General features: G+C 41.5%; 1 protein-coding gene across 1 annotated transcript; it reads left to right on the top strand.

Annotated features, from left to right (window-relative positions):
- Positions 1-1,196: 1,196 nt before the first annotated feature.
- ANXA5 (annexin A5) lies at positions 1,197-24,679 on the top strand. The gene is made up of 12 exons (XM_069855165.1): positions 1,197-1,297; positions 8,686-8,770; positions 9,863-9,957; positions 10,751-10,864; positions 13,391-13,481; positions 14,411-14,490; positions 14,939-14,995; positions 18,283-18,376; positions 20,124-20,219; positions 20,753-20,811; positions 22,922-23,044; positions 24,118-24,679. Exons 1-12 carry the CDS (start codon positions 1,289-1,291, stop codon positions 24,178-24,180), a joined length of 966 nt encoding a protein of 321 aa, XP_069711266.1. The 5' UTR covers positions 1,197-1,288; the 3' UTR covers positions 24,181-24,679.
- Positions 24,680-27,974: the final 3,295 nt, after the last annotated feature.

The raw sequence follows: 27,974 nt of genomic DNA, 5'->3' as shown, positions 1-27,974 counted from the left end.
GAAGTACAGTTATGGCATTCTGTGCCAACATTGTGCTTATTTTGCTAAAATGGATTATGTGGAGCCTAATAAAAGCCAGCTAATAAGTTCCTATTTGAAACTGAGTAGTCATCTTTTAGGGATGGGTTCTGGAACAAGTCTAGAGAAGAGCAACAAAGCTGGTGAGGGGGTTGGAGAGCAGGTCTTATGAGGAGTGGCTGAGAGAGCTGGAGTTGTTTAGCCTGGAGAAGAGGAGGCTGAGGGGAGACCTCATTGCTCTCTACAACTACCTGAAAGGAGGTTGTAGAGAGGAGGGTGCTGGCCTCTTCTCCCAAGTGACAGGGGACAGGACGAGAGGGAATGGCCTCAAGCTCCGCCAGGGGAGGTTTAGGCTGGACATTAGGAAAAAATTCTTCACGGAAAGGGTCATTGGGCACTGGCAGAGGCTGCCCAGGGAGGTGGTTGAGTCACCTTCCCTGGAGGTGTTTAAGGCACGGGTGGATGAGGTGCTAAGGGGCATGGTTTAGTGTTTGATAGGAATGGTTGGACGCGATGATCCGGTGGGTCTCTTCCAACCTGGTTATTCTATGAGTCTATGATTCTATGATATGATGCTCTTCAGATTCATGAGAACTAGTTTTTTTTTTCCCAATTTCATCAGGAGGGAGGGGGCTTGAGTACTCCTATCTATCTGCAAATGTAACTTTTCCTCACACAGAATCATTAAAGTTGGAAAAGGCCTCTAAGATCATCCAGCCCAGCACCTCCGTGCTTACTCAGCCGTGTCCCCAAGCGCCACCTCTATGTGCATTTTGGACACCTCTAGGGATGGTGACCCCCCACCCCTGCCCTGGGCAGCCTGTGCCAGTGCTTCGCCGCCCTTTCGGTACAGAATGTGTTCCCAATATCCAATCTAAACCTCCCCTGGCAAAACTAGAGGCCATTTCCCCTCATCCTATTGCTTGTTACCTGGGAGAAGAGACCACCTCGCTACAACCTCCTCTCAGGGCGGTGTAGAAAGTGAGAAGGTCTCCCCTCAGCCTCCTCTTCTCTGAAAGGAACAGCCCCAGCTCCCTCGGCTGCTATTTTAAAAGGGAGGGGAAAAAAAGGAACTGGGAGGCAAGAAACTAAGAGGGCAAGCCCGCAGCTGTTGGCATAACGGAGTAGGAGGAGGAGGCAATGCCTGAGGGGCCGGGGGAGCGAAGGGGCCGGCCGCTGGGCCGGGCTGGGCGGGCGCTCGCTCTCTCGCTTCACGGTCGCGTCTTTCCCTGCAGGCTCGGACGCAGCCCCGGCTCGGCGCCCCCCGAGGATGGCGAAGGTGAGGGGGGGCCGCGGGGAGGGCTCCTCATTCCCGCAGCCGTGCCGGGACACCCTCGTCCCTGTTCGCCCTCCTTTCCTCTTCTTATTCGCTCCCCCTTCTCTCTTTATTTGCCCCCCTTTCCTCTCTTTATTTGCCCCCCTTTCCTCTCTTTATTTGCCCCCCTTTCCTCTCTTTATTTGCCCCCTTCTCTCTTTATTTGCCCCCTTCTCTCTTTATTTGCCCCCTTCTCTCTTTATTTGCCCCTTTCCTCTCTTTGTTTGCCCCCCTTCTCTCTTTGTTTGCCCCCCTTCTCTCTTTGTTTGCCCCCCTTCTCTCTTTGTTTGCCCCCTTCTCTCTTTGTTTGCCCCCTTCTCTCTTTGTTTGCCCCCTTCTCTCTTTATTTGCTCCTTCTCTTTTTATTTGCCCCTTTCCTCTTTTTATTTGCCCCTTTCCTCTTTTTATTTGCCCCCTTTCTCTTTTTATTTGCCCCCTTTCTCTTTTTATTTGCCCCCTTTCTCTTTTTATTTGCACCCCTTTCCTCTTACTATTTGTGCCCCCTTGCTCTTCTATGTTCACCCTCTTATTACTTGCTCCTTGCTCTTGTTATTTGCCCCCTTACTTTTACTCCCCCTCCGATTCCTCTTCGTTCTCCCCAACCTCAGCCCATCCCTACATCCACGGAGAGGCGGGGGACGGGGAAGGCAGCTCATCATGTGAGGCTCCTCTGGCACAACTCCTTTTTTTTTTTTTTTCCACCAGTTTCCACTGATTTAGCCAAGTTTTCGGCGCCCTGTGTTTATATTGTGCCTGGGTGGAGGCTTCTTCCACTGGAGGAGAAAGGAAAAAACCATCTGTGCTCTGTGGAAGCTCAGCCTCAGTTCTCCCATCCCAGCTTTTCTCTGTCTAACTCTAATTTTTCTAGAAGCCTTACTGCTGTCCAACAAAACTTCATCCTTATGAACTTTTGCCTTACTCCATCCAGTATAATTTGTTTCCTTTGCAGTCGTTGTGTCGCTGCTGCTACATTCCAGCCTGGCAGAAGGCTTGGAAAATGGGGCGGATTTCAGTATTTGTTTCTATAGTTGTATCAAATTCATTCGCTCTGGGAATTAAAAGGAGAGTTGAATGGGAGTTTTGTGGGTTTGAGAGTGGTGTGGGAAGTGAAAGCCGTGAAGCTGTACGAGTTCCTTCACAAAGGTCAGGGTAATTGCACAGTAATTTAGTATTAATTTCATTACTTTAACTTAAAGAGTGTAGCGATTAGTGGTGTTTCAACACTCCTGTGAACAGTTAGGTCTGGATTTAGTTTTAAATCACAGTAAGGGTACTTGACTTTAAAAAAAAAAAGTGCAATTGGGTTCCAACAGGGTGTTTTGGGGTTGTGGTTTTTTTTTTTTTGAGGGGTAAAGAGAGGATTTTTCTTACTTTAAACATCAAACCTGGCTTGTAGGATGTAACTTTGGAAAGCAAGGACCCCTGGCCCATCTGAGGGCAGGACATCAAACCAGCCAGATCTGTTTGTAGTCTCTTATTATGGTGCATGTAGCATTGCTTATGGACTTGAGGGTAACTCCTCTTCAGTGAAAGCATGGAAAACTGCAGCTCTTTTGTCTATTCCACACAAACTTTAATTCCTGAGCTTTGTAAAAGGAACATTTCACTCTTTGCTAGTGCAAACCAGTTACTCTTGAGTCCCCATCCCTGGAGGGATTTAAAAGATGGGTAGGTGAGATGCTCAGGTATATGATTTAGTAGCAGACAGGTGCAGTTGGACTTGATGGTCTCAAAGGTCTTTTCCAACCAAGTGATTCTTCAATTCTATGATATGTTGAGTGATGATCAATAGTGGTTATTTATATGTACAACTAAAGGCTCAGAGTTCAAAAAAGAATGTTCAGCACAGTGTACAGAAGTCTAATGTAGTATAGGTACATCACTGAAGAATAAAACCTTTGAAGAAGGTAAGTTATCTTTGGAGTCTTGGTCACTGAAGTGTTTGTTCTTGCTCAGTTATGGGAGGAATATTTTTTTCTTCCAAGGACCTGAGGGATTTTGTGTGTTCCATGTCCAGCACAAAAAGGTTCATTCATTTTGTGGGAGAACTACAGCATGCTGTAAAATGCTGTGCGAAGTGGTCTCTCCATGGCTGTGTTTATCCACTTTCTTTGGAGGAACACTGCTTTCTTAGCAAGCTGTCTTACGTATCTGTGTGTGTGGTGATCTTTGTTAACACATAGATGCACACAGTGTGATCTCTTCCTGCCTGATGATCTGGCTGCCTTGGTAATGCTGCCCCGTGTTTGCTGACTTAGAAATCTGGAAAGAAACCACAAGAATAGTCTCTGATTGCCAGCTCTGGTCTGGTCTGTTCTCATCTGCTCCTCCCAAATGTTCCCCTGTATGTGAAGTTGGATGGATTTTGTCTATCCATGTGTGAATTGCCAGGAAAGGCTTGCTTGCAGCTGGTGAGGGTGTGGCTGCGCGCTATATCCAGAGTTCCTGTTCTGCCAACGTACACGTGTGACCGGGAGCACAGGAATAGTATTGCCAACTCCAGTTGTGTCCTAAGCAGCTCTTTGGCTTTGTTGAGACTACTTGTGAGGGCAGGTTCTTTGAGCGTTGTTGCAAAGGTCCCCGCGTAGCTTCCTGCGTTGCTGTTGCTTGTTCTTCTTTTCTTTCTCTCTCCCACCATCTCTTTCCTTTCTTTTTTTATTTTTTTTGTTTTCTTTCTCTCCTCCCTGTCTCATGTACTGACTCAGAGTTCAAGACAGATGTTGTGTAACGTGTAATTCCGTTTTTTTCTCAGAAGTTTAAGTTTAGTGGGGCAGATGTGAATATAGTCTGCTGACCAGAGCTTGCTCTTTCCATTTAAGTGAACAATCTGAAGCAGAGAGGTGTTTTCTAGAGGCATCCTTATAGCATTTGCATCAGCTTTGTGCCTATATTCACCCATTCACAATGTATTTTGCATCCTCTTGACCTTGAAATTTTGGTAAGGATGTAATGAAGGAATGATGTATTTTTTTACAGGGTGATAGTTTTAAACCACGATTTGAACTGAGATCTCTGTGTGATCTTCAATAGCTCTAAAGGCTATCGATTTACCATGATAACTGTGTTGTGCTTTGTGTGCAAGATATCTATTCTTGGGTAGGAAACCTTAAGGCAGCCTTTCATTTATTCTAGCATGTGACCTTCTGGGCTCTCTTCTGTCTTCTGAAAATAGCGTACCTTCTCTGTTTGTCAACCTGTGTGCTGGAAAACATTCTCCATTTCTTTTCTTACCTCTCCAAGGTTTTCCTGTGCCCTCTTGTAAACAGATGGCTGCTTTAAAAAAGTCACATACCACCTTCTCTGCACTAGACACTTGCCTTTCCAGGGGCAAGTTGATGAGATCCTACTTTTGTCGCTGCAGAGCAGCCTCGTGAAAGGGGGTAGATCTTCATCTATGACTGGTATGAATTTGCTGTGAGTGGGCACAGAGCAAGGGTAGCTGGGAAGAAGTCTGAGTCAGTTCAAGTATGGTCTTTCGTTTGCTGATAACGGATGCTTTGTGCTTAACAATGTCTAAACATGGAATCTTGTGGGCAGTAAATGTTTTGTGTGCTTGGTGGGAAAAATTAAAAGGAGCCTCATTAAGTGGCTATTGTTGATGTTACAGATAGTGCTGTTGCCAGGAAGTGTGGCCTCATGACATCAAGTTGCGAGACTGAAGTTTTCTGTTGGGGGAAGCTAATGAAGCTCTGAGCTGTTTGTTGGAGACATCTCACCTGATGAGACTGTATCATTTTCTCCCTTCTGCAAACTTTTCCTAGAGCAGAACAAAAAAAATAACAGTTTAGATTTCCTTATTTAAAGAGGCATAAATTCTAAAGCAAAATCTCCTGCTTTAGAGTATTTTTCTTTTTTTTTTTTTTTAAATTTCTCTGCCTTTCCTTTTCATGCTAATTTTGTGTGTCTAGGGACTTGGTTGGTCTCACTAGTAGGTGTCTGGAGAAAATGGAAGCTGATGCTTAGTGTATCACAAACAGTGCTTGCGCTACATGATCACTTAACAACAGTCAGTGTATTGGGGAGTGTAGAAAGAAAAGAGTGCGGTTACATTTTGGGTGTTATAATCTTGTGATTTTCTTTGGTTGATGTCTTTCATGTTCTACTTATCTTTATATTTTACTGCCCAGTTTACAGTGTTGCTACTTAGTAAGAAATCACTCCAGATGACAAAAAGATTGATATCAAGGACTATTTGTGTTCTCCTTTTCATTGATGTGCTTTGGATTTTACTGGATGGGAAACTTAATAACCAAAATAAAACCCACCCATGAGGCTGTAGTGTTAGCTTGTATTTATTTTGCACAAGTGGCAAGGAACATTCTTAGAGGTACTAAAAATAAGATAATCTATTTACCTCTATAAAAAGCTAGGAAGTTTGCAATTAAGTGTTAAATAGTTGTCTTTCAGTTCATCGTTTTTCATATTAGGTCAGGATGGCGTAGCGGCTGTGATGCTCTGATCTATCTGCAAGAACCAGTTTGTTTTGATTAAGTTCAAACTACTTAATGTTGAAACAGTAGCTGAGCTGTCTGATAAATGATTTTCTAGCTTTCTAGTCAGAAACTCTTCTCTTATGGATCTATTATTTTGTTAGAAGTGTCTGACTCAGTTTCTATTTCCGATATTCTGTGGCTGAAAGTCGACTGCAGTGGCTCAGGCAGTAATGGTGGTTTAGAAGAGGTGCTTGCCCTCTCTTTTTCAATCTAAAAAATGCCATATTTGGGAAAGAAAAGGCAGCTCTATCCTTCATGGGATGAGTTGATTACCACTGCAGAGCTTTCTGCCGTTGCCTACTGAGTTTACGAATTAGAAATGGGGACTGGAACGTCTTAAAATGGCTGCTGCTGGGCAGTGTGGTGTTTGAGATGCATTTGTGGTTGTTAAATGTGGTGTTCCCGAGTGTTTCCTGCCGTACCCTGGTTGCTGGACCACTCTGCAGTGCTCTAAAAATCGAGGCGAGTAGGTTTCTGATGTGAAAGTTAGGGATGTCTAGGCACTTGTGTCAATGTCCCGTCTGCCCACAAGTGGCTTCTGGAGACAGACTGTAGGTGGATGGGGACGCCCAGAGCTGTGTCTAAGCTTTGTGTTATATTATCATCCCCTGCTGTGGCTGTGCTCTATTTGGACCAGTGGGTAGTGTCAAAGGCAGCAGAGGTAGCTGGAGATTCTGCTGTTACGGCCACGGTCGTTGTGGTACCCAGGTCATGTGGATTTTTATTGCGCTGGATGGCATAGCAGCAGCAATATTTCTGGTTTACAGCCTAGGGGCAGCTCAAGTACTGATCGAGGGCAATTGTAGCAGGTAGGTAGCCAAAATCCAGTAAACGCTGTGTGTCAGAGGGAAATACCTGGAATGCAAATGGTGCCCAGACATCAAGAAAACTTCTTTCAGCAGCACCAGAAGTGTATGAGGCTTTAGAAAAAAGGATCATGGAACAATTCTTCTTAGTTGACAAAAATTAGAAGATTTAATCTGCAGAGATAGATTTAATCTGGCATTTAATGTTCACACTTTTATTGTCTCAAATCGCCACAGAAGAATGTTGTGCCATTGCCACAAGACTTAGGAATTATGAAGGGGAATTCTGCTTGCTTGTAACAAGATAAGTGGAGAAAAACTTTAACTTAAAGATCAATAACTGCTTCCTGTGAAACCTGATGACCATTAGTCATGTCCAAAGGAGAACTGCGGTAGTTCTATAGTATTAGTTATCTTAAGATGATATGAAACAAACCAACAGGAAATAGGGTTTTAAATAACCCTGCACTGCCTGATGTGGTAGTAAGGGAGGAGGAGGAAAACAGAAGCTTTTCAGTCTTTATCTGTTTTACCAAATCAAATTCAAGTTATAAAATTGCATCTCAGATCCTTGAGTTTTTTCATGATAACGTTTGGAACTAACTAGGAAAATGACAGTAAGGATAGAGTACTGTGCCTGAATTTGAAGCGCTGCCTAAAAAGTTGCTTGTAATGGGAAAAGCAGAACACTTCAGGGCCGTTGTCCTGCGGCTGAAGTGTGCTGGATATTGGAATGCATCTCAAGGGAACTTTGTTGTTGCTATTAAACATTGTTATACTTGGTTCCGATTTGCTGAAATACCAGGGAAGTAAACCTAGCTTATTGCTGCCTCTGCCATGGGAGGGGTAGGAATTCTCTGATGGCAATAACATACAGGTGCTGATGCTTCAGGGCAGTCTGGTTAGGGCTCCTGGGCTCTTTTCTCCCAGTGCTTTTCTGGCTGGCTGATCTTGGATGAGTATATTGACTTGAAACCAAAACACCATGTGTCTGAAATTGCTGACTTGAGGCTGTATTGCAGAAGCCAGATGGCTTTGCTGCTTGTGGAGTAATCTGGTGCCAGTCTCAGTAGGTGTCTTGGCACATCCCTTTGTGCTCTTTCTTGAGAATGGAAAAATGCCCTGCCTGTACCCATTAGTACTTCTGTACAGTGACGCTTACAAGAAATTTCCCTTCTTTAGCTGTTAGAAAAAGCTTCTTATTCCGAAACCCCAGGTTTTTCCCTTTTTAGTCCTTGATTGACTTTTATAGTTTCTAAAGTAACTACTGTGCTATATACATATAGGCTCTTGAACTGTCATGCTTAAAGAAAGACAAGACTTCTCCATAAGACTGATGAATATCTGTTTGTGTTTGACCCAAAGAGAAAGTCCCTGAAGAGCCATGTTCCATGGGAACCTAGTGGAATTATTTTTGTGTTTGGACAAGCTAATCTTTTATCCTTATGTTGAAGCTGTTATTTCTTTTTAGCTGTAAACTACTATGAGAAATGTAGCTGAATCGCTCGAGTGAAGAGTTACTTATGTCAAAAGAAACACAATGAAATATTGAAAGCCACTGCAGACTTCAGTAGGTCTCATGTGATGGAAAAAATCAGTGTGATAGTGGTTGAGAGCTCTAGTAGGTTTTTCTTGAGGACTCAATGTTCTTATTTCCAAACTTGTCTTGGATCTTTGTGCAGCTTTTCTAGCATATGTGATTTGTGCGATTAATTTCCCAAATTACTTTAACAAATTATAATTTCTCAGTTGTTTTCCTGCATTCACACTCCAGTGTTGTAAATACCAATCCTGCAAACTAGCATTATGTAAATATACCGGAACTTACATGGTGTTCTGCTGGGTAGAACCCAAGTTGTGAGTTTCTAGTGAGCAGTGTTTAAATAGCTGCAGACTGCTATTTAGTCTAAGACTTGCAAGAAAAGTGCTATCATTTTTTGGGTTGTGGATTCAAATTTAGTCTGAGTTAATATATGGAGAACTGAAAGATACTGTCTTCTATTTCATGGCTTTTTCCCTTCTCCCCCCATTCCTTTTTTCTGCCCCTGTTTAGTACACCAGAGGCACCGTGAAAGCCTTTTCTCCTTTTGATGCCAGAGCTGATGCAGAAGCTCTTCGTAAGGCCATGAAGGGAATGGGTAAGTATAATTCACTTTACAAAAAGGGAAGAGCTCTCACTCTTTTGAAACCATCCTTTTTAAGCTCATTTTTTTTTACTAGGGTGTGTGTCTACATGCCATGGAATGACAACCTCAGCACTGCATGAGTCTGGGCGTGTCCTAGGGTTGACTGTGCTGCTCTCAAGGATGTTTATTTTTAGATTAGCATAAGGGAGAAAAGGCAGTTTGCACATTCCCTATTAAAAATTGATACTCCACAGGCTTCTCTGCACACAGAGTTTCACTGCACAGTAAGCTGGAGTGTGGATTTACAGGAAACAGCTGTGGGGAGTTCTGACAGCATAGTAGAAGCTCTGTGCTTGGAAAATGTGTGACAGCCCCCTTGGCCTCGAAGTGCATAAGCACATTCCAGTTACTGTGAGTGAAGAATACAAGCATACAGCATATGAGTGTGGACTAACTGTCTGTAAACTCACAGTGTAGTTTTCTGCCCCAAAACTTCCCTGTGAGACAAAGCAGGAGGAGAGGAAGAAGGCAAACAGGATACACCTAACTACTGGCAAATTCAGTAGGACTAGTAAGATGCTGTGCAGGCTACCTTGCAAAGTATTATATATAAAATGCATAATACCTCCATACTTCTCTACTTTGGGGTGCTTGGGGTTAGCGGACTGAGTTTTTCTGGGAGCTGGCAGGTTGTTTATTCTAAAGTGACTCCCTTGTTGAGCCCAACGGCAGTGCTTCTCTGTAGAACACTGACTGGGAGTCAGTAGATTGTTTTTTTGAAAGTAAATCCCTTGGTGAGCCTAAAGGCAAGGCTCCCATGTAGAATACAGACTGTGACTAAATGTTATAGCTGATGCCTGGTGTGCTGGGAGCAGTGTCTGGAACAGAACCCTGATGGAGATCAAGCAACTTCGATCCTCCAGCCATAATTTTGCAGAACACCAAACCTGGCAGCTCAGCTTGAGGTTTGGTTATGTTTGTTATTTAAATACATCTGCTGTTCATCCATAGACTGTTATTGTCAAAGCATCTTCCATTGCCTTTTGAGGTTGTGTCACTGCTGTTTAGAGTGTATTTGTAACTCTTTGTTCTTTCTAACTTCAGGGACTGATGAAGAAACTATTCTGAAGGTCCTTACCTGCAGAAACAATGCTCAGCGTCAAGAAATTGCAGCTGCCTTTAAAACCTTGTTTGGCAGGGTGAGAAGAAGAAAAACACCTCTAGAAATGAGCTGAAAGTGACCTATGATGATGATTTAAAATTTTGAGGCACATTCATTGTGCTCACTGTAAAAGGTTCCTTCGAAGAAAATCTAGTTTTGCTTTTGTCTTCCTCACCCTGTCATATCCTTACTTGCTAACTAGGTTAGAATATGCCCTTTAGGTTAGCACAAAGAAATTATTTTTGTGTACTGTGGCCCAGTGTGTCTTAGATGGGGTTTTGCGCATAAGCTTTTACTGCTGATCTCTTTCTTGATATGGAAAGATTTATCCAGTATTTTGACATGAGGTCTGGAATGTAAGGTGGTAGTGGGGAAAGAATTTTATAGAGCTAGAAAATGTGACAGAAATAAAGCAGCCTAGTACTGTAGGAGAGAACAAAATCAAATATATTGATAGAAAAAGCCATAAGTGAGTTCAAAGCAAAGACGGCTTGTTTCTTTCTTCCAGCACTGTTAGATCCCTTAGTGTTCTTTCTGTGTAAACTTTATTTCAAATAGCATGTGCAATGAACAACTGGGGTTTAAAAACTTTCTATACTGGAAAAAAAAAATCACAGTATGTTTCAGTTTTCCAAATGCCCTTGTATCTTTTTTATTTTCCTGCCTTATTTGGCTACATTTGTTTCAGTTCAGATACCAATTGAAGCTAGGAAACCCCTGTCCCTTATAGTTTCTGATGTGTCTCCAGAGTGTTCTGGCTATGGGACACTCACACTCCCATTTAAAATGGTTAGTCCTTGTTCATTACAGCACTGTTCTTTCTGCTTTAGGATCTCGTAGATGACCTGAAATCTGAACTTACCGGCAAATTTGAAACTTTGATGGTATCTTTGATGAGACCAGCTTACATTTTTGATGCTCATGCCCTGAAACATGCCATCAAGGTAAGAGGAGCGAGGGAAGGGAATTAATACGTTATATCACAGAATCACAGAACAACCAGGTTGGAAGAGACCCACCGGATCATCGAGTCCAACCGTTCCCATCAAACACTAAACCATATCCCTCAGCACCTCATCCACCCCTGCCTTATGGCATCCCATATGGGATGTTTGTTTCACTTTTGGGTATTTTTAAGAACAAACTTATGATTGGTAAGGGGAGTACTAATAGAACTAGCCTTTTTTCTCCTTTTTTAATTGGCAACATTTTGTTAACACCTGCTATTATCGCTAATGCTGTAGTTTTGCCTCGTCTCTTATTCATCCTAATAACTCATTAGATGTAGTTTCTAAATCTAGTTTGTATAATGTTTTATGTGAAATTGTTTTCATGAGAAACTATGTGATCTTAAGAGAACAGTTTTGCTGTAGATGCAGATTAAAATCTGCATAGCATAAGGCTCGTTACTTCCAATTTAATTGTTATGAATAGATGTGCATACTGCTCTTAAATTCCTTTTGCTGCTAGAGCGCAGCGCTCAAGTCCAGTGGACAGTAAATTTTTCTGCTGTGAGCCGCCTAGGTGTTATAGCTGTAAAGATAGGCTGCAAATTAATTAAAGGCATTTCAGATAAGTGTGATGTTGTTTGTGTGTCTCTTCTGGACTATTATGTAAGCTAAGAAAGAGTTTTGCCTCTGATGGATTGCAACGCAACTCCAGAATTGATGGGCTGGCGTACTTGTATAAACTGGTGTCCACCGAAATTGTGAGCGGCTATTATCTGTGTTATTTTGTGTGTTCTAAAAGCTGCTGCAGTGACAGAAGGGGGAGAGCTGATAGCCCTGACAGTGTTACCTTTCTAACATCTGTAGCTGAATGCGTTTAGTGCCTTTCTGGGAAGGCCAGGTAAACCATTTACACTCTGTATGTGCAGATATTTTAGTGTGTTTTCTTCCATGTGGGCCTGTTTTCCCCACTTTGTCACACCTGTCTGATACCATCAGCCTGTGGAAATCCAGGAACTGGAAGTCTCCGGATTGTTTGCAGAACCTGTTGATTAAAGTAGAGGGCATTGAACTTGACTAGTGTCAGGTAGTGCTTGGCTGGGTGACACTTGCACGTCAGCTCCCAAGACCCTTGATGACAAAGTGGTTAATATGTAGGTATTAGTCAACTGTGCAAGCTGGCGATCATGAACCCATGACCCAGCAAACAGTATCTTGGGCAACAGAAACTTTAATCCTGGACATTTTCTCTAGTGTCTTTCTATGCTCCTGACAAACAAACTGATAAAGGCCTTGTCGACTAAAAGGAAAAAAACGTATTCCCAAGCTCCTCTTGTTGACTTAGGAGTCAAAGACTGACAGGGCAATGATGGAACAGCTGGGTGTAGGAGAGAAAATAGAGATAGCGAAACAAGAGTGGTTTTGTTCTTGTCGTTTAGAAGAAATTATATTAAACACAAGATCATAGGATTTCAGGGAATGTGTCTGCACAGGAAAAGATGTCAGTACTAGCTGCAGTTCAGCTAAGGTGGGTAACAACAGTAATGAAGATGCAACAGCAGAGACCAGTGCAAGGCAACAGGTTGACAAGGAGCATCACGTCTGTGCTGAAGATTGTCCTGTCAATTTTCACTGCTGCTGCTTAGATTGGAACTAATATAACTGTGCCTGCCTCACTTATTGAGAAGCCATGTCGTGGAAATAATCTATATTTTGGAAATGATTACATGTAACCTGGCATATTTGTGTTTTGGATACTTTTGTATGCAGTTGAATATCTTTGTATGTAGAGAGTGCTGGGATTTTCTTTACAGAAGAGGGTGTAAATAACATGCTGAAGCAAAAAATACACAGTATTGTATTTCAGTGTTGCTTTTGTGAGATGACTTCTTTGGAAGCATGTAGATCAATGGCTTGTTCTTGCAGACAAAGTAGGCTCAGACTTGTGGAAACAAGATATTGGCTTGGCTTTTGTAAATTTTATCCTTGTGAAAGTGAAGAGAGCCCATTGTACCTGCTGTAATTAGAGTGCAGCAGCTTAAACTGTCTGGGTTAGCGATTCTATTGTGTTTGCAGCGGAAGAGTGAGTGAGTTTAATATAGCACAATTCATACCAGGATGAAGATCATTGCTGGATGACTGTTTATCTGCATGCTAGTTGATGGAAGACAGTACAGAACTAGCTAAGAAGGAAACTGTTACTCTGGTCGTTCCCTTACCTTGATGCCATTGACTGCAGTAGAACTGAAACGTATCTGAGTGTCCTTGAACATGGAAGGATTTATCTGAATCCTGCAACAATGAGCCTATTTAAGGGCAATGACCTTTATTAGGTGTTGGGTTGGTTTTGAAAACAGTCAAGCTGGAACTAGAAAAAATTCCTTCCAAAATCCCCACAATCTCAGAAAGAATAAAATACTTTTTCTTTATTTGGTCCAAGTGTATAATCTGATGCTTGCTTTTGATTGTCAAAGGGATGCTTGTTTTCCTTCTGTTATTCCATCAACTGATTTATACTTGCAGGGAGCAGGAACCAATGAGAAGGTGTTGACTGAAATACTTGCCTCCAGAACACCTGCGGAAATACGTAATATTAAACAGGTTTATCTGCAAGGTAAATTTCTGTATAAAATAAAGTTTTAGGGTCTCCGTTCAGTTCTCCTAGTATGATTTTAGCTCATCTTTCAAGTCAGGTCTCTCTATGATGGATGTGCCCAGTAAGTGGGATTTCATTCTGCCATGCTGCAAAGCTTCTTATTGTAAGAAACTAGAGTTTGGACTGTAAACTGAAATAGTTTCTATTTCGTGGCTGTTACTGCAGGTTATGGTGTTTTGTGCTTTGTAGTTAGAATTCATTCAAATGCATTTTATTTCTTTCACCCATTATTTTCATTCATTTGATGGGAAGGGGAGGGTAGTAACTGGAAACCATAAGACTGATGCCACAGAAGTGATATTTTTGCCTTTTACTCAGCCTTATGTTCAAATGCATTTGCACTAAAGCAGGTACAGCTTTCTGGTGCCCACAAGACTATGTGCTTTTACCTTGTGTTTATAGGGTTTTTTTTAAAGCAGTGTTGAATTCAACACATCTTTCACCTCTATGTGTATTCCGGCCACAGAAGAAATACTCGTATATTAATAAAGTTAGTGAAAAAACTGAGAGTCTCCAAGGGAAAAATTTATCACTCCTAGGCTTTTCTGGGTTCACAGTTGTACAGTTGTGAGACTACCATATTTTAGCATAACTCCAGATCTGAATGCTCTTCAATTCCTTAAAGAGCTCAGTCTATGCTTGTCCCCTTGTATTTAAAAATATTTTGGGGAATCTGCTCCTGATATTAGGTGTGAGATGCTATCTTTTAATCTCTCTTATGATAATGTTAGGTTATAAGTGGAAACAGAATGTCCTAATTGTTTGAGCTGTTTCTTACAAATGATTCTGCCAGCTGTGAGTCAAATTGACTTCTTGCATTCCCTTGCTTTCTCCTCAAAATAGTGAGGAAGCCTGTAAGGTCGTGAACAAGTATTGTTCTTTTGCAGAGTATGAGGCCAACTTGGAGGATAAGATCACAGGAGAAACATCAGGCCATTTTCAGAGAATGCTGGTGGTCCTGCTGCAGGTCGGTATCTCTTTGTGTGCCGGCAAGTGTAGCTCACGCTTGTTTTCCTGTCCCATATACACTTGTTACTTTCTGCTTACTAAGCTGGGATTCTGGCTAGAGCTGGTGATAAGCAGGGTTGATGCTGAAACTGAGCCGCTTCCCTTGGATTGCAGGGTCAGTCTTGAGCTCTGGTATGGGTCATTTCCACATCGCAGAGAAAAACATCTGTGGTGCTCATTGGTCAAGCAGCATGCCCACTCTGTGGGTTTTTGAAGGCAGTAGGAAAAGAGAGTATTTATTCCATAAAGACACATGCAAGCACAAGGGAAAAATAAAGTGATTTTGGAGAAGATGCATTGGGGTTGACTTGTCACAGTAATTCTTACTGGCTCAGTGTAACGGTTAAGTTGGTTTTTGATACAACTTTTGATTCTTCTGTTTAACAACTTTAAAATATTCTCTTCAGGCAAACAGAGATCCAGACAGTGGAGTTGATGAAAGTCTTGTTGAGCAGGATGCTCAGGTAGGTGAATGACTTGGGTTTTGGGGCATTTCTACAAGTTATCTTGCAAGGCATACAGCTAGAAGACAAATGTGAGAGAGAAGTTGTTAAAGTTCTTTCTGTGTTTCTTCATGCATTTTCCTGTTCTTTTATAAACCCTGGGCAACAGAAGTGTCAAATCCTGAAACATTGACATGAACATTTTTGGCATTTCCATGTTTCAGTGTAGAGCATGTCTTGTTTTGCTTATTACTTAGAGGTGCCTGAATGCAACAGTTAATTAGGTCACTGAATTGCTGAGGCCTTGTGATGTCAAGATAGATACCCACTGCTGGAGAACTCAGAGATGTTAATGGTGCCTTGCTTAATATCTGACTTGAACTTCTCTCCGAATTCAGCCCTTACATATCACAAGTCATATACATGTCATAGTGAGAAGTTAATGCTATTTGGTGTGAGGGATGCCTCCACAGAGGATGAAATACTTAAAAGAGAAAATACACCAAATATGCTGTTTTACTGTAACCAGATGACAGTCTTAAGAATTGCCTTTAAAGAGTTTCTGGGGACTCACATGTTGCCCCTGGCAAGTCTTGTCTAGGATGTTATCACTGATCACTAAACCTGGACAGGAAAAGGAATCATAGAATAGTTGGGTTGAAAGGGACCTTAAAGATTATCTAATTCCAACCCCCCCTGCCATGGGCAGGGACACTTCCCGCTAGACCAGGCTGCTCAAGACTGGCAGTAATTTCCTATCTTTGATGCAGTCTCTTGCTAGATGCCGTTGGCTTTGTTGTTGGTTGTAGTCATGGTCAATATTTCAGCTTTTTGATTACAGAACTCATTTAACGCGTGTTTCTTTTTGGTTATTTCAGATAACTCTGGGCTAGACATCTTCCTTTCATAAATTATCAATTGAGATGAAAGAAAATAGATGAATTTGAGGTGACAAGGAGGGAAAGCAGAATAGTGGATCAATAAAACATTCTCCTAATAGCAGGGCAAGATGGAGAGGCAGCCTGGCAAAATCTATTCTGTTGGCACAAGCCTATCCTTTGTTATGTAAAATCAGACAGCGTTGTTCTCCCGCTATTAAAATTACTCCTGTGGAGACCAGAGCTTGAACATCAGTGAGGCAAATGTTTGAACTATACTGTTTCTTGCCTTGCCCTTAGCTGGGATTATGTAATTGAAGAAACCCATGAACCCTCAGGCCTTGGTAGGTAGATTCCTTTTGGCCTTTCTAACTGATTTTAAATGAGCATCTAAATTTAGGAGGCACGACAGCTAAATGCAGAAAAAAAAGTCCTGGCTTTCTAAATGGTCTCTGTGGTTTGTCATGTACATTTGGCTTCAGCTGGAACTCAGACAGAGAAGTGTTTTGTCACAATTCTCTTTATTGATATCTTTACATTCAACTTCTAACATAGCTGGAACAGAGTTGGAGAATTTTCTAATTATCGTTGCGAAGTACAGATGGTCAGAACTGTGGTGTGTGACTGTGAGTGTAAGACTATTTGGCTTCCTGATGTTTCTCTTGATTAATATGATATTCTGGGAAGGATATGAGATGTTATGTAGCAGCCTTTTTTTCTTCAGTGGTGAGTTTTATTTTATTTTGTCTGTGATTACTAAACATTAATTCAAAGCAGTTGGGGAATGGGCATTCATACCACAAGATAGTATGAACATGCAAGGAGCTTGCAAGACTTGATCAGGTTGTGTAGTGATAGGATGAGGCTAACAGTCTTAAGCAGAAAGAGGAGAGATTCAGATTAGATTTTAGGAAGATTTTTTTTTTATCGTGAGGATGGTGAAGCACTGGAACAGACAGAAAAGTCATGGCTGCCCCATCCCTGGAGGTGTTCAAGGCCAGGTTGGATGGAGTCTTGAGCAGTCTGATCCAGTGGGAGGTGTCCCTGCCCATGACAAGGATTTGAAACCGGATGATCTTTAAGGTCCTTTCCAACCCAAACAATTCTATGATTCTGTGAATGTTTAATTTGGAAGATGTTTTGTGAATATTGCTTTTTTAAAAAAGTTATGCTGTTGATGTACATTATTTTGGGTATTGCAGTGGCAAGACAGGTAAAAATGAAGAGCTCACTTAAAATTCTATTCACAACTTCTGGTATCTCTTAAGAAATGTGTTCCTGGCATTTCTAAATGCTGTGCTGGGACTTCACATTTGTTACTGGATGGAGAGTGCTGGTATTAATTTGAAGAGCTTAGCGTATATTATTTGAAGTAAATATCCTTGCAGTGCCTTGATAGCTTCCCACCACATGCACTGTTTTGTATTCTGTACCATTAATACTAAAATAAACACCCAGCAGTCACAGATGTGTTTTAAATAGGATTGTGGGATAAACATAAATAGGAAATTTGTAACATCCTATTCAGGTACGGTATGGACAGACAGATGGCCAGCAGCGCTGCTGTTGCATCAGATCTCATTGAGTGTTTTTTTCTAAGAAGTATTTGATGCCTGAATATAAGTGGTAACCTGCTTGCCTGTCCTCTGCTCAATGGAGAGGGAAAAAAACCCCGTATATACTACAATGTGTACGAACTTTTCTCCTTACATGGTGTTTAGCACACAATTTGGAATAAAAAGTTTAATTTAATTTTCTAAATTTTTTTTCTTTTTCATTCCCCCCTCCTCCTTTTGCTTTTTCCAAGTTTTTGAAGTGTTTTACTTTCTTAAATGCTGCTAGTGGCTCAGTCATTGCCTGCATTGGAGAAAGATTTGCCTGAAAAGCAATTGATATACTGAAACAATGAAAATCTGTTACTGATCTGGTTTTGTATGGCTAAGAATTTAGCAGGCCACGAATCTCACAGCTTCTAAAATCCGTTTTCCCCTGCTTTTCAGGGAAACTTCCTCCTGGGCCAAGTTAGCATGGTTCTCCCACTGGTATGAATCATCATGTAATAAAGTTTTGTTAATCTGCTTTGAAAAAGAGGAAGGAAAAAGCCTGCAGAAAAAGCAGCGTTGGGAATGGATTTTATCTCCTGTATTATCAGGGTTTCAGAAAACTTCAGACTTATGATAGGGACCATGCACTCAGTCATTGTTAGGGCCTTAAACAGAATTGCTCGTGTAAATGCTTTCACAGTCATCTTCAGAATCTATCTTTCTAAAGTCATTTCAGTAGTTGGCAATTTGATCTAATTTTTTTTCCCTCCAGCTATAGATTGTTAGTAAGTTTAGTGGTCCTTGGAGTGAGACAAATAGAGCTTTTCAGCAGGGTGTGTGGACACATAGCAGATGCTGTTGGTTTGATCTCTTGAATTTACAACAGGTTTTGTTTAGAGCTGGGGAGCTGAAATGGGGAACAGATGAAGAAAAGTTCATCACTATCTTGGGAACCCGAAGCATTTCTCACTTAAGGAGAGGTAGGTGGTGTGGTTCATGTATGTACAAAATCTTCTGCCTGAAGTCTCAGTGATACCCATCTGGTGGTAGGAATGATAGAAAAATTGCTTCTGGTACCGCATTTCAAGCCCAGAAATCTTTGATCACCTCTTTGCTCTACTTAATACATTTAATTTTATTTCCTGTAATTCAGGCCCCCCCAACAGTGGTGATCGCCTGCTTGAAGGAGTGGTGTGGTAGAGCTGCGGGACAGCTGGGATGTTTCTTTCTGGATGCTTGCTTGGTTGATTTTTTTTTTTCCCACCCTTTGAAAGAGGTCATGGTATTAGAAGTGATGCTGACAATCCATTGAGTCACCGTAATCTGGTGGAGGTCCAATCCTGAAAAGATCAACCGTTTCATAGGTTCATACTTTAGTAGCTGTTAATAAAGAGACAACAATTTTTTCCCACCACTCCTCATTCATTACCAAGCTATTTAGGCCATTGGAAATAACAAACAGTAAGTTTTGCTTTGGCTCTCCAATTTTTTTTTCTGTTTTAAAAAAAAAATCTTTATATTATTTGAATTTTCAAAGATAATTGGATTTGTGATTTTGCTGTTAAATTTTCTTGCTATTATTTGCATTAAAGTAATCCTAATCTTTGTTTTGATGCACCCAGCATTTACTTAGCATGATAGAAATGTAAGATTTCTTAGAAAAGTCAAGTCTCATGTATATTCATAAACACAGACTTGAATAGATTGCCAATAGGCCAGTTTGTTTGAAGCTGTTACAATTTGATGCAGTAGCCCGATATAGACAAGATCTTAGATTTAGGCTAAATGATAGCTAGACACGCAGAAAAATCATTTCCTAAAACTTTCTTTCCCTCTTCTCCCTGCACCTTTTCACTGGATGTTTTCACAGAATAGTTGAGGTTGGAAGAGACCTCTGGAAATCATCTTATCAAGCCCTGCTCAAGCAGGGCTGCCCAGGGTCATCTACATAGAGCAGGCTGCCCAGGGTCATCTTCAGGTGGCTTTTGCACACCTCCAAGAACTTCACAACTTCCCTGGGCAACCTGTGCCAGTACTGAGTCACCCACACGGGAAAGAAATGTTTCCTAATGTTCAGACACAGCCTCTTGTGCCCATTGTCTCTTGTTCTGGCACCGGGCACCACTGAAAAGAGCCTGAATCCATCTTGTTTACATCCTCTCTTCACATGCTTGTACACATTGATGCAATTCCCACTTGAGCCTTCACTTCTCCATGCTGAATGTTCCTGGAGAGATGCTCTGGTCTCTTACTCATGTTAATGGTCCTCCATTCAGTTGCTCCATGTCTCTTTCATGCTGGGGAGCCCGGAACTGGCCCCTGCACTCCAGAAACAACTTCACCAGTGCTGAGCAGAGAGGAGGGATCCACCTCCCTTGAGCTGCTGGCAGTGTTCCTCCTAATGCAGCCCCAGGATACCATTTGCTGCCTTTGCCACAAGGGCACGCTGCTGCCTCGTGTTCAGCCTGGTGCCCACCAGGACTTCCAGCTCCAGCTGCTTTCCAGCTGATCAGCCCTCCAGTATGTGCTGCTTCCTGGGATTGTCCCTCCCCCGGTAAAGGAATGTGTTGTATAGTAGCAATCTGGTAGGAGACAGGTATTTAAGATAGGGTAGAGGAAGAGTGAGCTCTGGATAATGAGATCCAGATGGCATTAACCTGGACTGAGGGAGGATATTGGGATAAATGCGGGCTTCACACGTGACTGAGCACACTTTCTCTTTTGCAGTGTTTGACAAATACATGACTATTTCCGGCTTTCAAATTGAAGAGACCATTGACCGTGAAACCTCTGGTGATCTGGAGAAGCTGCTCTTGGCAGTTGGTAATTAAGTCTTAATAGATCTAGAACTGGGCTTTCTTCATTTACTCCCAAGCCTCTTTAAATTGCAGTTGTTATAGGAGGTGGCATGAAAACCTGATTCGTTTTTAAAGTTAATCACCTTGGATCTATTTTTGGTTTTAGAGAATAGGCCTTTATATTTCCTTTGATAGATGGGGAGAAGTGAGGCAGGGAGTGGAGGTGAACTGCATTCTGTTTGGTCTTGTGCACCTCTATCAGAAAATGAGTCAAAACTCTGCCTCCATTTGTATGCCTGGCATCTCATTTAGGTCCTAGTAGATTTGTGACTGGGAGTAGAATTTGACTAGCAAGGTCTCTCTTCTGTTAGAAATATATGGTGCATTCTGACTCCTAGAACCCAAAGAGTTGCAGCAGAGGAACAGGCTCACTGGTAGCTGTATCCTTAATTGTCCACATTGGAGGAAATGATCCAGTAACACATACCTTGTCTTGATGATGACAGATTGTTCTGTGCTGAATAGTAGTCAGTAATTTAATCCTTTGCCTTTTTCCAGTGAAATGCATCCGAAGTGTGCCTGCCTATTTTGCTGAGACTCTGTATTATTCCATGAAGGTACGTACGTGTTTTCCATATGTCATTTTCCATCTTTCCTGGCTACAATTCCTCTCCTTGCTCTTCATTTCTCTTCATTTCTTATTTCACTGCTGGAATGCCGCTAAGCATCTGCAAAAAGGTTTGGGAAATGAAGATCTGGGAGAGGATATAAACGATTTGTAAGCTTTACTTAGAGTTCATTGTAAGTTTATCAGACCATAAGTCTTTTACAGGGAATGTCAGTCTTATCAGCTGGTTTTGAACTTGGTCTTGTTGTCCTGGAAAATGTCTGGTAGATCCAGTGGGCACCTTCAGATAAATAAAGAATACAGTGTCTTTAGGTGATGGGGATCTTGAAGAAGTAAAGGTGATTAAAAACTAAATTGCAGATTTAGTGCTCTTTGTTTTGGAGATAAGTATTTACAAACTGAAGGTGTAGTTAGCTTTGAAACATTTTAATGACTGTCCATCCCATTTTAAGAAGGAAAAGAAACTTGTTGGAGAAAAAGGCTTAAACAGCTACAAATGATTGTGCAGGGAATCCCATCAGTGACACAGCTGTGTTTCTGTTGGCTTCACGTTCTCTTGGATGGGGAGAGTTAAGAAGAGGAAATGGTATTTTTAACTCACAGTAGCTAATATTCATTAAAACCGTGGTAGGTAGTCACTTTCAGGCAAGATATCGGCTTCCCTGAAGAATTCCTCCCCTTCCCCTTGCTTAAAAGGAATGAAGTATGTTTGTCACCACATGGTTGTGTTGATGAGGTGTCAGCAGGAGAAATAGTGAAAAATATACATTTTAAAAATATATATTTTAAAAGCTGCTTTACTGCTTTTATAAGCATTAGTGTAAAATAAGATTCAGGTGGAAAATACAAAATATTATGCCAGTGTGCTGAGCTGTATGAGGAGGAATTACATTTTCTTCTTTATCTATCTATTAATATTCATTTTTTGAAGAATGCAATAGAAAACTTTCTCCATTTATAGAATCTCTTTTACATTTCTGTTAGGAGGAGCCTGATCAATGTCTGCTGCTGAGATCCCTGATTATTTTTTTTAATATAAATAAAAACCATTAAGCACTTCAGATAAGAAAGATCATAAATTATAAGTTTAGCAGAAGAGTTTGTACTTCGGATTAATAAGTTTGCTATGACAAAGTTCTACAATGTGCTAAGTTTACTTTTGTGATTACATGGGGCAGAGCCTGGCTTTTACTACATTCTGATGTTGCATCCTACTCAGAAACCACCGGACTCACGGCATAACTTTTGAGCAGTTTTAGGGCATTTTTAGATGTAAACCAAGCACATTGCACCCAGTTGAAGGAGTGAGTGACCCTGGACTATAGGCTGAAGGTGATCGTGGGGGCTCTGCCAAGTCCTTCCTCAAGGTGTATTAGCAGGTCAGCATGTGAAAATTTGTACGGCTTCAGCTCGTGTGGGGTCTGACTTGTCTGAGCAGGAGGGGGCAGGATGTTAGCCTGGCACAGCCTGCCAGTGCAGGAACTTAAATTATGTAAAGCAATAAAGATGAATAAAAGAATAGAGCATGTTTGTGTGGTTGGCAAAGGTTTATGAAGTTTGTTTTCATCATAAACAGCTGGATAATTTGTGGAATGAATTGCTCAGCCTGTGTTTTGCTGTAAGATGTTGCGTGCTTTGGGCTGGTCATTGTTAGGATTTATGTATCCAGTTCCAGAACCATCTGCAGTTCTGCTATCTCAGACTACATTGAAAAGGTGATTTGCATGCAATTCTGCTTGTGGTGAGCAGATATTCAGCTGGGTAATCTTGGAATTGGATTATTTAAATTTATATTGGCATTCACAGTTGAAACTTGTGAGATGAGACGTGGAATAAGAGGTCTGACCACATGGCTTCATAGAAGTCAGGAATTAGAGTACCTTGTGTGCACTCTTCTCCACATTGCAATGCAAATGTCTTGTGATACTGTCTCGAATATTCTCTGTTTTGGTGTAGAAATGTAATGTGGGAATGGTTTGAGACACCTCTTGTTGTTTTTCATGCTTTCATGTTGCACTTCGGTCGTTTGTCTTCGTTTTGCTACAGCATCTATCCAAAACAAACTCCTATTTTAATATTATTTAAATTTTTCTCTTCAGGGCGCTGGCACTGATGATGATACCCTGATCAGGATCATGGTTTCCAGAAGTGAAATTGATCTGTTGGATATTAGACAAGAATTCAGAAAGAATTTTGCAAAATCATTGCATCACATGATTCAGGTAAAATTATGGTTCTGCTTTCAGGGAAAATGGGGTGATGGAGATGTCACTGATAATTTTTACGGAAGGGGGCTGTGAGTAGAGCTGGACACCACAGTGTGGTGGTTGGCATGCAGTTTTGTGAAGCGCCACGCAGAGTCATTTAAGTGGAGGACACTTCCTGTGAAAAGCTAAAGGTTTCTTTCCAGTGTTGACTAGGAGAGCAGAAGTTAGTATTACTCATACACCATTTTTAGCTCCTGCTTAATTTCCTTTTCCTTGCCTGGGTTCCTTCTGATTTTCAGTGCTTCAGAGAGGGGGGTGCTACTGCCAGAGAAATGATGTTGGAGTTGGGAGTTGGAATTATCACGAGGTTGAAGTTAAAATTTTGGGTTGTGGTGTGGAACCTTCCGCACCATTTCAAAGCGGAAAGCATTACGCTGTGGAGTCAGTCTGAGTCATAATCTCCTTCAAGAGGATAGGAAGGAGCAGGAAGGGAAGGAGACAGCAAGAAATCCAGAAACAGCTGTTGCTGCAAAGCTGAAGCCAGAATGTTTTTTATTCCTAGGGATTTTTTATTATTTTTTTAATTTTATTTTTAATTTTTTTTCTAATATTGTTTGTTATCATTCCTAACATTATGCTGCCTGAATTAGACACTGTCAGTCTGGCCCATACAGCTCTCTTGCTGAATTAGTAGAAGAGCTTCCCGTTAGTTACAGGGAGCAATGCTGGGGCCTTTCTAAGTTGTGCACTTTTCACGTTTAGAAGTGGTTGCTTTTGGTGCTGCTTTGGGCCTCTCCTTTGTTCGGACTTTCTCAGTTGCAGACAGATGCATTCTAATATGCAATGGGTAGCTAAGTCCTAGTAAGGCTTTTGGAGGCTTTTTGTGTTTCTGAAAGTCTGTCTGTGTAAATATAGGTCTAACATAAGAGGGAGAGAATTTCCTTGCGTCATTCCTAAGTGGAGAGTCATCCAAGTGGATTTCCTGTGGGTGGGACAAATGTGTAATCTGTTGGAGTCCTCCTTGGCTGCTCCCTTTCTTCACATTTCTGTGGTTGTGACTCATGGTGACTGGTCTGTTATATTAACAGAAAGATACGTCTGGGGACTACAGGAAAGCACTTCTGCTCCTCTGTGGTGGAGACGATGAGTAACGGTGACAGCGACACGAAGGATTTGTTGTACTCCAGCTTTACAGCCCTGTAGTTAGCATGTCTGGCTAAGTTTTTGTATCTTAATGCTTCGTGGCTCTTTGAATTTATACTAGTATTGCACTTACTAAAAGTGAGCATATTTGTTATCCAAGTGATAGCTGATCCCTCCTCTTCCTGACATCCGAACTTCCAGGATTTTAAGTGCCTTCTGTGAGTATGTGAGAATCATCTTTTTGGAAGATGGGTACAGAGCACAGAACCCAGTTCTTTGCAAGTATTTTACTGAAATAGGAAAAAAACTACCATCTATTTCATTAATAATTTGAAGATTTTTTTTTTTGCTTTTATTCCTTACATTTCCACTGAATGTTAAGCTAGCTCTAACATTGCAAATGAAGAAAAGATATCCTTTGTATGTAATATTTTAATTAATTTGCTGAACATAGTGCAAGCAATCATTGGAAATCTAAAGGACCAATAAATTTTTTTTCCCCTCTCAGCTCAGTTGTTTGTGGTTTTTAATGGGCAAAGATCTACTTTTCCTTTCATTTGATTGCACTGCTTCAAATTGGTTTCCTACTATTATGTAGCCTTCTAAGTATATGTGATGTTTTCCATTTGTACATCTTGAAGTCTAGTCTAGTACATGGGTGCTGTGGTGGTGATGCTGTTCAGTATAGATGGAATATCAGGTTATTGGTATTTGCTGGGCATTGCATTCTCATTTTGCACTGCTTTGTCTTTTTCTTCTCCAAAGCTGGGGGAAAGAAGGAGAGCTGTTTGCGCAGTGCCAGAGCAGAGCAGATAACGCTGCGCTTGTAGGAGCAATAGAAGATTTCTGGGATGGAAGCAGGTGAAGAAGGCTTGGAAAGACAGTGAATCCGTACTTCAGGGATCATGGGTGAAAAGAGAGTGGTTGCAGCGCCACGCTTATCAGGTTAGCAGGGAGCAAAGCACACTGTGAGAGAAACACCAGTCTGTTATATTCACTGCCTTAAATTCACTGCTTTAGTTCATCATTTGTGACTGGCTCTGAAAATTAAATTGACATGCATGAAGGAGAATAAGGAGATTTCTGTTTCATGCATTAAAAGGTCTAAACACCATGGTTCTAAACTTAGCTTATCTGTTAGTCACATACGTCAGCTGTAGGAACTGCACATTTTAATTCTCCTGTTGAAACTGATTTTCACAGATTATTAAGGGGCTTTAAACTTTCGTATTGAATACACGTAAAGTTTTATTTTTTTATGTTCTAATTCTGAATTATTACTGTCATGATGTCTTGCTAATGAGTACTTGCTTTCCAATGGAAAATATGAAAGCTCTTTTTATAAGTAAATAAGTTAACTAATCTGCTTGAAAACCTTTGTTTTCTATTCTTTTACACGTGCACTCCTGCTTTGCTGCTCATCTACTCTGACTTTCACTCTCTTCTCTCTTCCCTGCTTCTTTTTGTCTAAATTTAAGACTTACAGACCTAAACCCAGCACAGCTGATTTTTAAAGTTTTTTTCAATGAGACAGTTAAATGCTTTTCTCTGCTCTTCCCGGACAGTTTACTGAATTATCTGTGTATGGGGATGGCTGTTGGTGTGGTTTGCATCTCCACCATAGTTTAAACTGATCTAAATGGTGCTGCTGTGATCATGCCCTGCCCTCTTCTGCAGCCAACGTGTTCCCAACTCCCCTTTGTGTTGGTACTGAAGCTCATCTGACCCTTTGGATGCACTGATCCTGAGATCTGGGCTAGCAGAATCCAACCATGCAGCCTGATGCTCTCGTTGAGGTGTCTGGTGAGGGCGGCTGCTGGTGGAGAGAAAGACTGGGAATGCGTGCGGGGTGACAAGGAGATGGGACTTGAGCTGGGTTGCTCTAGATTCACGTCTGCTATCACAAACTGAGCCCTCACGGTGTTAGCAAAGGGATTCTTCAAATTACTTTCCACAGGTACAAACCCAAGCTAAGAAATTTAGGTTCAATGTGAGGTCAAAGGTGGTGCTTGAAATCAGATCGCTTGAATCTCATGACTGTGCCTTAATCATAACATAACCTCTTGCACTTCGTCTACGAGGGAGACTGGGGCAGAATCCACATGTAGAGAAACTATTAAAGTTAAACCAAATGTATGTAAAATATATTTGAGACTTTATATCTAAGCTGTTTGTATGATTTGCTACTGTGCCAGTTACGAACCCAGTCTGTCTGTACTGGGTTTCCCAGCTCCTCAGGGTGGTATCCTATAGTGTTTAGCAAGATGATCAAATGTTTTCCGAATAACATGATCTAATGTCAAGCAGTAATATTTTTATTTAGATCTTTAGGTGTTTGACAAAAGAAAAAATTGTTATGTGTTTAGATTTTGTTTACTTATCTTTCTGGGGATTAGTTTTCGGCATTTGTTGGTTTTGCTTTTTGTCAAGTCTTCACAAAATGTGTTAGCGAGGAGTGTTAATTTGCAGGGACTCATCTTTGAATAACGTGGACGGCTGCGCTTACCACAGGCTTAGCATGAACACTGCTGAAAAAGACCTCGTGAAGACAAAATTTTCTGGTTTGAAGTTTTTTGTGTTTGTTGTTTAGTGACTTCGTTTTTACCAAGGTAAAATCATGCACAAAATAATAGTTTGTGACCAGCTAAGAAAATGGCTGTGAAAATGGCTGTGTGGGATCTGGTCTTCCTGGAGAGATCTGTCTAGAGGTAGTTGCCTTCCTTGTCTGTATGCTTCTCAACTTTTCCAAAAAATTGAATGGATGGCAAGACTTTTTCCCAAAAGCTGTGCTGACTCTCCTGCGATGTATCTCATGTAACATGCTCATTCCTGGTATTCAGTTTTTTTCAAGGAAATAGGAGCTCACCTCCTGACTGATCCTTTTGTAGATTTTTGTTGTGTATTTTCAATTCATACTTGAATTACCTTTAGTCTGTGCCATGTAAAGAAGACTCCTGCTGTGTTTCCTGCACAGAAGAATCCGTGATGACTGTCTCACATGTAAAGCAATTCCAGTAAAGGTTGACCATTGTCACAAACCTAAATTGAAGATCTAAATTACTGCTAGAATTTATAAACAGGAACTCTGAACAGGAGCTCTGTTGGGGTCAGAGTAGTGTCAGCCACCTGCAGAAAGTTTTAAGAAGCAAATGGTGCAGAAGCTTTTGAAATTTCCATTAGAAGTAATTAACAGAGAAAAAAGTCTGACAGCCTGGGGATGCTGGTTGGCAGCCAGCTGAATATGTCCCAGCACTGTGCCAAAAAGTGTAGTCAAGAAGCCCAACAGCATCATGGCTTCTATCAAAAATGGTGTGGTCAGCAGGAGTAGGGAAGTGATCGTCCCAGTGTACTCGGTGTTGGTGAGACTGCACCTTGTATCGTGTGTTCAGTTTTGGGTCCCTCGCTACAAGGAGGATATTGAGCTTCTGGAGTGCGTCCAGAGAAGGGCAACCAAGATGGTGAGGGGACTGGAAAGCGAGCGTTATGAGGAGCGCTGAGGGAACTGGGGTTGTTTAGCCCGGAGAAGAGGAGGTGAAGGGAGACCTTATCGCCCTCTACAACTCCTCGGAAGGAGGTTGTAGTGAGGTGGGTGCTGGACTCTTCTCCCAAGTGACTAGCAAGTCACCTCAAGTTGTGCCAGAGGAGGTTTACATTGGGTATTAGGAAAAATTCCTTTACCGGGAGAGTGGTGAAGCACTGGAGTCTGCCCAGGGAAGTGCTGGAGTCACTATCCCTAGAGATGTTCAAAAACTGTAGCTGTGGCTCTTTGTGACATGGTTTAGTGGGCACCGTGGTGTTGGGC

Source organism: Phaenicophaeus curvirostris, chromosome 4, assembly GCF_032191515.1.
Source record: "Phaenicophaeus curvirostris isolate KB17595 chromosome 4, BPBGC_Pcur_1.0, whole genome shotgun sequence".
Classification (NCBI taxonomy): domain Eukaryota; kingdom Metazoa; phylum Chordata; class Aves; order Cuculiformes; family Cuculidae; genus Phaenicophaeus; species Phaenicophaeus curvirostris.
Note: the sequence above shows the minus strand (reverse complement) of the source record. Positions and strands in the feature narration are given on the sequence as shown.